The 11685-nt window shown below is 26.1% G+C and overlaps 1 protein-coding gene across 1 annotated transcript; it reads left to right on the forward strand.

Annotated features, from left to right (window-relative positions):
- The first annotated feature begins 2818 nt into the window (after window positions 1-2818).
- On the forward strand, window positions 2819-8003 carry LOC111615335 (glucose dehydrogenase [FAD, quinone]-like). Its single transcript, XM_023356761.1, has 5 exons — window positions 2819-2989; window positions 3240-3403; window positions 3476-3653; window positions 5082-5304; window positions 7868-8003. The coding sequence occupies exons 2-5, from the start codon at window positions 3242-3244 to the stop codon at window positions 8001-8003; spliced, it is 699 nt and encodes a 232-aa protein (XP_023212529.1). The 5' UTR covers window positions 2819-2989; window positions 3240-3241.
- Window positions 8004-11685: the final 3682 nt, after the last annotated feature.

Genomic DNA, 11685 nt, shown 5'->3' on the forward strand with positions numbered 1-11685 from the left:
GGTCACTTTATTATTATCTTCTTCAGATGCTTGAACATTCGAGGACAATACTCATCCTCAGCTTTGAACTGTAAGTGTCGAATGTTAAACAGGTGGAGTTCGTGTAGGTTTCTACAATATCGACCGATTAGGTGAAGGTTAACATAAGAGAAGTTGATTAATGTCAAGTGCAACAACTTGCGACCCGATGTTATTAAACAATGGAGACTGCTCCATCGATAGCCAAAGATCTGCATCCCCTTTGCTTGCCATTTGATTGCGACTTCTGTAAATTCTCCAAAGGTTGACACGATAATCGTTTCTTTATCTGTAATTACTTCATTGTATGAACTCAGAAATTTCAATTCTGGTAACGTTAGAAGTATCTCTTCTAAATTTGCCGTAACATATTGCCATCTTCGATTGTTAATCTGTCTAAATGGCACGTATGCCCGAAATTTCGGAAGATGTAACACCCGTAACGTAAAACTACATATCTATAAAGATAGCTAAGATATTAAATGTTGCAGAAATTGTGCTTAATTCTATATTGTTATGATAACTTGAAAGGATTTTCAAAGATTTGCAGCACGGTCTTCATGGCAGAGTATGCAATTCTTCATCTATGTTCGTACATTATATATAAAGTGAAAACTAGTTATTTGAAATAACGAAACCAACACCTCAGTTTTACAATTAATTACTCGTTTTCTTCTTTCTAACGCAATTTTAAATGTTTAAAAAAATTTTTTGCCCTTCTGTTGAATGCACGATATTGTATATATATATATACAGTAAATAATAAACATTCACGGTTAAACAGTATCATGTTTTCTAGCAGTTTCTAATAACGAAATGTTTCCAAAATGGCATTATTGGAAAGACCAGATGATACGAATAACAATGAGATACATTTCAATTTAACGAATTCGTAAAATAAGTATTTCTGTTTTCGAATATAAAAAGGAATATTTATTATCTTCAAGCTTCTATACATGCACAAATTAATCAAATATATATTTTTATTATTGTTAAATGAGCCAATTGCTGCTACGATCTCCAGAAAAATTTCGAATAATTTTCTCAAAGCTTGAGGAGAAATCAGTTTTCTCTGATGAGAAACAACTCAAACTGATTGATTCTTACATATTTAAATTATTTATTAAAGAATTTATTACAGAAGACTTACGAAAATTCAATATAATTCTAAACAACGTGAAAAGATTCCTTCTTAATCTACGATATCAGATGGCTTCTAAGAATGAACCATTTCAAGTGGCATCATTACTCTAGAATTCGTACTCTAGCACGTATTCTAGCATGATATTCGGTGAATATTCTTACATATTTTCAAGATTATTCCTTTATTTCTAATCTTCCTGAAGATGCCTTATTTTCTCTAATGTTTAAGCTCGATTTTTATGCAAATTCCCCTTGTAGTTGAATGAATATTTACCATAAAATTCACGAGTAAAACATATTCTTCTCGATCCTACAAAGTTTAAATTGAATTAAATTCGCTTTCAAAATCTCTTACGTCTTCATCTTAATGTTCAATCAATGGGTAAATTTAACAACTACGGATCTATCATCGCTAATATATAATTAAAAATGTGAAAAGCAATAGATGTTAAGTATAAATTTGAAATGGCTAAAAATGTATTAGTTACATAATTACACGTAAAGCAAGTAAATGCATTGAATTATAACTTTAGCTGTCAAAAATGATTCGTGTAATCATTCATAAGAGACGAATGATCGATCAAAGATTACATTACACTTTAACTACTCAAAATGAATTTTTAACTACCACTTCAAGATCAATAAGATGTAAAATGCCAAAGAATAAGAGCACATTTTTTAAATAAAATTTTAAAATAATTTCAGTTTATTTAAATAATTTTACGAAAATATATTGAGCAAACACTTGCTAAAAATTATTGTTACCCTGGGATAATAAAACAGAAGAATAAAATTTCAGGTATTTCACTTTGAAACTTAATGAAAAAAGGGAGAAGAGAGACACGAAGCAATCTTCGAAGTTAGCCATTTTTAATGGACGAAGTTCTTCGGCCGTTGTTGACTTTAACCAACATTTATGTTCTATTGGATCTTTTAACAAAAGTTATTGTAAAGCTCAACTGTCACACACTAGGGTGCCTTGCTCTATACTTGCTTTAACTAAAATAGGACTTAAGCACTGACAGCATGAGCTGTAAAGCGCTAACAAGTGGTTATGTTTGATATTTTCAGATACTTTTATGTTCAATTTATTTATTTCTTTTAACAAGATTAAAAAAAATCGTTTTTATCGTGCAAATGCAGATGGTAAGCAGAAGTCATAGGTTCTAGTCCTGTTCAGGATCAATCTTTCGTTCCAGAATATTCCAGATTAATTTATTTATTTCTAATTATTAAATTTAATGCAAAATAGCGGCTTAACCATTCATATATAAATGTCTATTTCGTTCTCTTTTCTGCGAGCTATGATCTTTAACATTTACTTTTACAGTTTATGTATAATAAAGCAGATATTATATAGATTACTTATATTCTTTCTGAATGAATTCTATTATAGATGCAATATAAAATGTTACAGTTATTTATAATTTATTTAGATTATTTTCAACGAATTTAAGAGAGCCATAGGAGTTACATTCGATCGTTTCGGTCAAATATATTTCGTCAAAGCCAGGAAAGAGATAATAATATCAGCAGGTACTATAAATTCACCTCAGTTGCTAATGCTTTCGGGTATCGGACCTAAAGAAGATTTACAACGTTTTCGGGTAATTACAGTACTTTAAATTAATTAACCTTTCAAATGGAATGATGAAAATTATATTATTTTGATAGATTCCAGTTATTTCAAATCTTCCAGTGGGTTTAAATCTACAAGATCATATCTTCCCATTAGGATTAAACTTTTTAATTGACGAACCGATTTCAGCTGTTCTTCTACGATTTTACAATCCGAAGACGATTTTACAATATTGGTTTGCAGGCAAAGGTTCGAGTAATTCTTATTTTAAATTATTATTTTTACACTAGAGCCGATTTATGCCAAATACCTTATCTTGGGTAGTACCAGCCGAAGCATCGTTTCTCATTTTTCACTCATGCTCGTCGACTCCACTGAGATGACGAGTGTAATTGTGGTCAGCCATGTAGTATACATATTTGCTGGTGCCACACGTTAATTAACCAATCAATTATTTTAAAACAAGAATTTTGAAAGAGAAAAATTTCTTTTTCGAAAGGAATGTGGACTCGTGCAAATGGAATAGAAGGCATTGGATTTATAAATACTAAGTACGCTACACCATTAGATGATTATCCTGATATCCAATATTATTTTTTATCTGGAGGAATGGCTTCTGATGGAGGAAAAATATTGTTTCCTGTAACAGGATTAAAAAGAGAGGTCAATGAATGAATTGTATAATAAATAACAAGCTTTATAAAACGTTAATTAATATATAAATTTGTTTTTCAGATATATGATTTATATTATAGTCCATTCGAATATGACGATGCATTTTCTATATTACCTATTTTGCTTCGTCCTAAAAGTCGTGGATACGTTAAATTAAGAAGTGCCAATCCTTACGAACATCCGATTATTCAACCTAATTACCTTTCTCATCCCGAGGATATTTTAAAAATTGTTGATGGTAAGTTATGTTGAAAATTTAATCACACATTAAAATCATTGAAAATCGTTAAGTGTATCATAGAAATCGAATAGTACTAACATATTTTACATCAGTTTTAATTGCTGTTAAAATTGTAAATTTTAATGTTCCAATACTGTATAAAGTATCCTGTACACAATATCCTTCAGGAAATCCAATAAGAAGTAATTACACAGATTGAAATACAGGTTTTGTATGGTCTGGCTAGCATATCCAGCTATATCCAGAATGAATCGTTCTTGAAATCATTAAGTAATATCGCACACTTCTCTCAAAATGCCCATTAAGAAGATTTAAAACTGCATTTTCAGTATGAGTCACGTTTCTTTTATTGATAAAATGTCCCTCCGACATTGATACGCATTAATGGAAGAAAAAGTAGAAATCGTCGTGAAGGAAATGTAGTTGTCGTTATTTACCATAACATTGGAAAATATTGTCCTAACAATATCATATGTTAATTTTGCATAATTACATTACGTCAAGTATGCTGTTTTTTATATGTATTTTCAGTGAAACACAAATTTAATAAAAATTACAGCGATTAATACGGATAATCTTGTATAAATATTCGTATACATCGATTATATATTTTTATGGACCAAATAATTTACATTTAAAATTTAATATTTACATCACTAGCAGATAGAAAATAAGATTTCAAACATTAACTTCATTACGGTCACTATATATGTCTTATTTCAATGATTTAGGAAAATCAGAATTTTTAAAATTAAAAAAATGGTATCGTCATTTATTTTCAAAATTTAAATTCATGAAAATTTCGATTTTGAACGATATACAATGTGAATTCATTTTTTAATTTGTATTCTATTCTTTCTTATTAAAGATTTTCCGATAACTGTTCTTCAGGAATCTTCAATTAACAATGTTAATTCTTCTTCAATCAATTTGTTGCTGTAACAAATATTGATATGATAAGCTATTAATTTAATCATTACTTTGAAATTTCCGTAATTCTTTATATAATTTTCAAACTTTCAACCGCTCTTTACTCGGTTAAATAATGAAAAATATAAACTTATATTTTAATGTGCGGCTTTCTCAGGGTCAATTTTCCCTTTCCCTCTCGATAGGAAAATTTTAATGGTAAAAAGAGTTGTAGCGAATAAAAAAGTAATCTGTAAATGCTTCCTTTTATTGATTACTTTAATATTCTTCACGAGGACTTTACGTTTTCTTTTTTTCAGTTGTTACTTTCTGCATTTAATGATAATAGTAATAATAATAATAATAATAATATGTAAACTATTTGAGTTTAATTAATTTAACTTAAATTAATATGCGAGTTAATTTATTTAAGAAAAATGTACACTTTTATAATAATAACAAAATATTAATTGTACAGTACTTTGTAGTAAGTTATTAATTCAATTTTGATTCCAGCCATGAGAAAGGCAATTATTTTAGGAGAATCCTTACCTTTTAAAAAGTTGGGTTCACGACTTTTACCCACTGTGGTTCCTGGATGTGAAAATTTTCCAAAATTAAGCAATAGATATCTTGAATGTGTGGCACGAACACTAACGCTCACATTATATCAGCCTGTTGGAACATGCAAAATGGGTGCTATTGAAGATCCAACAACTGTGGTTGACCCCGAATTAAGGTATCAATTTTGTTATTTTTAATAACGTATATATTTATTTTACTTTAAATTAATCACTAATAAGCTATAAAAATATAATCTATATATCACGAAAGTTTTATTCAGTTATTTCAATTAATTCTATAAATTAAAATGTAAATAATTTAAAATTTAAGAGCCTATGCAATAAGTTTGATAGAATAAAACCGATATTAAGTTTTATTTTAATTAAAGCATTAAATAAATTTTGAAATTATATTGATTTATAACAGATAATCTTTATTTTTGAACATAAAATGCTTCATATTTAGCCTACTCTTTAGAATTATCTTAAGGTTTAAGATTCTTATTTAGATAAACATAATGGCCATTGATACAGATTGATCTCAATCCTATTTGACTTTTAATTTTAGAAAAACAAATAGAAGTTTAAAATTGCAAGAAATTCCTTCACTTTAACAAAATATCTACGATTTAGTGCTACCACTTTTTCATCTTTAAAATTTAAAACTAAATTTGGTACTAAACTGAAGTACTTTAAACAATAAAAATTATACACGGTTGAACAAAAATTGGGACATATTTCCAAATTTGAAATAAATGAAGGGATAACATTTTTGAATATGAAAATATGTGTGATTAATCTGCTTATGTATGATATTTATATTTTCACTGATCGTCAAGAACATTTTAAGGTCATTTAAAATTTAACTATTTTTCTATTAGAGCTAATTGAAAAGAAAATCCAATCATAAAGTTGTAGCCTACCTTTTAATTAGTCTAAAACATCTAATGTGAATACTTGAAACTCAAATTTAAACCGAAAAATACAAAACTTTCCTCTCCAATTCTGAATAGTGAACTTGAACGATGTTCGATTTTCTTTTCTACAGTTTATTAGGTTAAATGATTTCATTATTTTTAAATCAAATTTACTTTATTTCAAAACGTTTTATCGTCATTTATTTTGAAGGTTACAACTCATAAGAAACATTATAAAAGATATCAAATTAATAGCCGTCTGCAGTGTAGTAGAGTCATGTTCTAATCACGCATGAACACGAAATAAAGTCTCTCTTGTAATAGCAGTACAAGCTCTTCCTCATTATCATTCTTTGGATTTCTCAGTTTTGTTGTTTCAGTAGAATAAATTGATTATTTTTAGAAATAAAACTTGAAAAAATAAATAGACCTGGATGTGTCAAATTAAATGAGTGGGATGACGAATGGCCGTCCTCTTCCACCCCACTGATTTACATATACTGTATTTCTGAGTATTGGCAAGCTGAAACATAATAACGTGATAGTGTTCCATTTTGTTGTGACCATACCATTTTATAATCGCACAATAGAAATTCTTGAAATGGCCTTTGAAGTATTTCAATCAAATATAGTTTCCGTGAGATTTCCATCAAAAATACCATACCAGACGTTGGTTTTCCATTCATAGTGGTAAGAAGCATTTTTGGCATTTTCGTCAACCCAATAATGTACTGTACTGTAGGTTTGTTTACGATTCTGTCTTTGGTGGATTGACATTCATTACTCCGTATGATCTTGGTGCTGAACTGCAGATTGTATTCTATCAAACTTAAATACTAATTGTGACAATTTTTGCTCAAAAATCATTTTGTTTCAACGTTTGATGGCAGTGGTTATAGGATAGATGAACTTGTGCTTGTGTAAGCATCTAAGAACAAATTCGTGACTATGTTTAGATCTAATGGAATTTCACTTGAATTGTATGGTTCTAGTATCACAGAAGCAACATTAATAACTGTATCACCATTAGTTGTTTGATGCCTATCAAATCTCTGTTTTTTAACACTGTCAGTAGTTTCAAAGCTCGATGTTGTTTTATGAAAAGTGCATGAAAAACTCTGATCTGGATACGTTACCGTATAAGACCTGATTCCAACATGCAGTCGTTTGCTCTGCAAACGACTGCATGTTGGAATCGACTTGACCTTAGCAAAATGTCATATGTAGCATTTCAGTCACATAATATTCAGCGATTTTTATTGACAATTTTTTCATTACACCAGATGGCAAATGCCTTTTAATTTGGATTCATTACACAGTAGATTAGAAGGGAGAATATATAAATTTGGGAGATGAAATTTTCTTTTGTTTAATTCCTTAATTTCTTTTCTTAAAATTTAAATTTAAATTTTCTTAAATTTAAATTTAAATACTCAAACCTAGAAAGGTTTGAGTATTTAAATTAAATGTTTTTAGAATAAATTTTGTGGATTATTTCAAATTGTGTTTCATTTTTCTCTAATAGGAAAAAGTTAAATTTTCAAGATCAAAGGAAATGTTGTATCCTCTATACAAAAATTAGGTCAATACAAATTTGAATCAAGTTTGAAAATCACGTGATTTAGTCATAGCAAAATAGCTTGTAACGTAAAACTATATTTAGTAATTCAAAGATAATGGAGTTTCTCTACTTCATTCATTGAAACTATGAGGATGAAACTATAGTAAATTTTGACTGTACATTGTTTTAAAATATTGTTTAAAACTTTAATGAATAAAATATTCACGTATTAATCGATTTATATTGATTTAAATTTTTCAGAGTAAAAGGTGTTTCTGGTCTACGAGTAGTCGATGCTTCTATAATGCCAAATATCGTCTCAGGAAATCTCAATGCACCTACCATTATGATAGCTGAAAAGGCTGCAGATATGATACGAAGAAGTAGATCATTTTGATGTGTAATTTAAACAGTAAATTTTTATCATATAATTTAATTATATTTTTACATATTTGATAATGTAAACTTTGCACAATTTTTCGATTCGAATGAAGTTAAAATCTGTTTTATTTTGTAAGTAAAAATCAATTGTTATATCTTTATTTCATTTATTTATTAAATGTTATCGTGTGAAATCTTATACGATGTCAACAATATCTGTCATAATACAGTTACGCAATTATAAAATTTTGTATAATTTAAATAGTCTGCAAATGTAACGTATACTTTCGATTTTTTATCCTCTTACATGTAGACTATAAAATTATGATCCTAAAATTTCTGACATAAAATTTATTGTTTTTATTCGGTATTTTTCGTAAAAATTATTTCAGTTTTGAAATAATTCATTTATCTTTTTGTAATTTTTTTAGAATTAATTCTAGATTTACTATAGGACTGTTTTTCTGCCACAATATAATTAATTGTGAATATAATTGTTCTTNTTTTAAAATAAATTGTGATTAATATCTTATGTTAACGAAAGTGTGAACCAGTTAGATATAAACTAATTAGTGCAAAGTATTAGAGTTAGTGAAACAATAATATTCTTAAAGGTTTGTTCGCGAAAGATGTTTGTTGTATTGTAAATATATGTTATAAAAAACAAAGTTAAAACTTTAAGATATATAATGAGTATTTAATAGTTTTGTTCAAAGGTATCTAAACGAATCATTCTGGACTAATATGTTGTATTAACAAATACCACCCTTGTAACAGGCCTTATACGCTTAATAAATTGAATTGAATTGAATATTCACACACACACACACACACATTAATGACATATGTATATTTATGTTCATTCACTGTTAATATTTATGTACTTCCTCTGATTTCTNTATATTGAAATTTTTGAGTTTTTGGGTTGCAATTTGAAAAAAAATTGTACACCTATAAATTCTCTGTTTGTCTGTCTGTCGTTCTTTAATCTTGAGAACGGTGTTAAATAGATGAAGTCCAGACCAGATATATAAAGCTTTAGGGCAGAAATCCCGATTAACTACAGTCGACCCCCTATAACACTGTTGATTATTCCGTTTTATATGAATTCCATGTTGTACGAGTCATTTAGATTTTACAAATATTAATACGTGAGTCGTTTACAGCCCGGCACACGTATTTGTAAAATCTAAGTGACTCGTACAACATGGAACTCATATAAAACAGAATAATCAACAGTGTTATAGGGGGGTCGACTATATATACAAACTTCTTGTCTTTACCAGAGGTCACATGAATCCAATTCAAAATTTTTCCCTCGAACAGAGTTACGTAGATGACCAGCACGACTTTGTTGTTAAAGGAAAGGTATGATGTACAGGGGCAAGCCACTACTAATTTGAGGTGAAAAGTATATATTTTAAATTAAAATTGCAGCCCGGCATTACAAACATTTTAATTACTTTATTTTTAATACCAAAACTTTTTATCGTTATTTTGTTTATAGTTTTTCTGAAATTTGTTCTTTTTAAATAACTTTTTAAAAACCAATTACAAAAACAAGTAATAAATTAATTTTTTCAACATAGAAATAATTCTTTTGTGTTAAAAAAAGTTTTCAAATTTATTTAATTTTTTTTAATATTAATTTCAATTTTAATTTTATTTTTAACTTGAAATATCCATTTTTTTAAATACAATTTGTTGTACTACATTTCTTTCTAAAAATAGATTTAATTTCCATTTTTATAAATACAAAACTTAATAAAATTAAAAAAAAAAAAAATTAAATTAAAAGTGATAAAGAAATGAAAATATTAATTTTTAATAATAATAGGATAATTAATTGTTTACTAATTAATAATTATAATAATTTAACTATATTCTAAATTAAAACTTAGTTTATTAAAATTAAATAAACTAAAAGTAAATTAAAATAATTATAATAATTTCACTACATTCTGAATTAAATTAACTAAGTTTATAAATATAATTTGTAATTTTATGAATTCGGCAATTTATAAGATGAAGAAGAAGAAAACCAATTTATAAAATTCAATTTTACTAGAAAATATTCTAAACAATTAAAGTGATGAATGAAATTTTACTTTACTTTGTTTCATTTTATGTCTTACCTAATTTGCAAAGTAAATTTTATTTATAGTAATTTAAAAGGAAGGGGAAAAAATAATGTCAAAGAAGCTCATTTTGTAAAAATACAAAAGAAGAGAAGAATTTTTAACTAAAATTTCGATTAGATAATTAATTATTTATAACAAACTTTTCACTTTTAAATTTTAAGAAGGGGGGAAAAATTGCAATATTAATAACCTAATTAAAGAGTAAAAGAAGTAATCTTATTAAAGAAATACAAAAGAAGGAGAAGAAAAATAGCATTTTCTATCTAAATTGTAAAATTAGGCGTGTCCTCTTTACTTCTTCATTGATATTAATAGCACTTTTATAATTAACATAGTTCAAATAATTAATCACCATCAAATGAATAATTTAAGCTTCATCGATCCGATTAAAATACGTAGAAAAGAGAATAGTTCAATACGAAAAAATTCATTGTAATTCTAACAACTTATAAAATAAATTTCAATTACTGTATTAAGAAAAATAAAATTTAATTTAATTTAATTTTAAAAATATGAACAAGTTAAATTTTTCTTCAAAGCTAATCTAAAGTGAAAAGATTCTTCATAAATGTTTCTTTTCATTTATTTATTTATTTACATTTTAATTGTTGTAAGTGAATGTATTTTTAAAGTTTTAATTATTATAAATTTTATTTTTAAATTGAAATGTACAAATTATTTCTAAAAATAGATTTTGTTTTATTGTTGAAATTAATAAAATTAAGAAAATGAAATATTTTTAAAATAAAATACGAGTAAAATTTTTAAAAATTAAATATAAATAATTAAAATATGAAAGAATCCATTTTTAATAATAATGGTAATAATAATAATAATTTTATATAAGTAATAATATTTTTTTAAATGTCAATTTAACAATAAAATTTTACAATAAAACGTTCTACTACAAAATGTTTTAGTATAATTTAATTAATTTTATAAGGAAAATAAGTAAAATAAACTTTAATTCAACTTTATAAGTGTGAAATGTTTATAAATTCTATTATTTATTTATTTATTTCATTTTAATTGTTGTACATGAATTTATTTTAAAATATTTTAATTATTGTAATTATTATTTTTTATATGAAATGTACATTTATTTATCTAAAAATACATTTTACTGCACATTTCTTTATATAAATAGAAATTTTATCCCATTATTGAAATTAGCAATATTAAAAAAATAGAAAGTAGAAAATTAAATGTAAATAAAGTAAACGTGAATAGATTAACTTTTAATAACAACGTTTTGTATTTAATAGCTAAACGTGGCTTTATTTTAAATTAAAATAATGCCTGTACATAAATATAATTTTTAATTTTCTATAACGTAAAAGTTGAGAAGTCAATTTACAAATTTTAAAAAAATTTATAAAAATTAAATTTCACTACAAATAATTAATCTTTATTTATTATTATTATTATTTTTTCTTTATAAAATTTTTCTTAGACGTTAATTTAACGTTAAAACTTATTATAATATAAATAAGCTTATGAATGATTATAAGAAATAATCGAGAAAAGCGCTAAGGAAATGAAAATTTCTGTCTCTTG

The sequence above is a fragment of the Centruroides sculpturatus genome, unplaced genomic scaffold (genome assembly GCF_000671375.1).
Source record: "Centruroides sculpturatus isolate CEXI.00-Female unplaced genomic scaffold, Cexi_2.0 scaffold2479, whole genome shotgun sequence".
Classification (NCBI taxonomy): Eukaryota; Metazoa; Arthropoda; class Arachnida; order Scorpiones; family Buthidae; genus Centruroides; species Centruroides sculpturatus.

What these genes read in the sequence shown, in the direction of transcription:
- LOC111615335 (XM_023356761.1), top strand. Translation starts at nt 3,242, where the DNA reads ATGTGGACTCGTGCAAATGGAATAGAAGGCATTGGATTTATAAATACT. An exon ending in TATTTTAAAAATTGTTGATG is followed by an intron (nt 3,654 to 5,081) that starts GTAAGTTATGTT and finishes TTTTGATTCCAG; the next exon opens with CCATGAGAAAGGCAATTATT. An exon ending in GTGGTTGACCCCGAATTAAG is followed by an intron (nt 5,305 to 7,867) that starts GTATCAATTTTG and finishes TAAATTTTTCAG; the next exon opens with AGTAAAAGGTGTTTCTGGTC.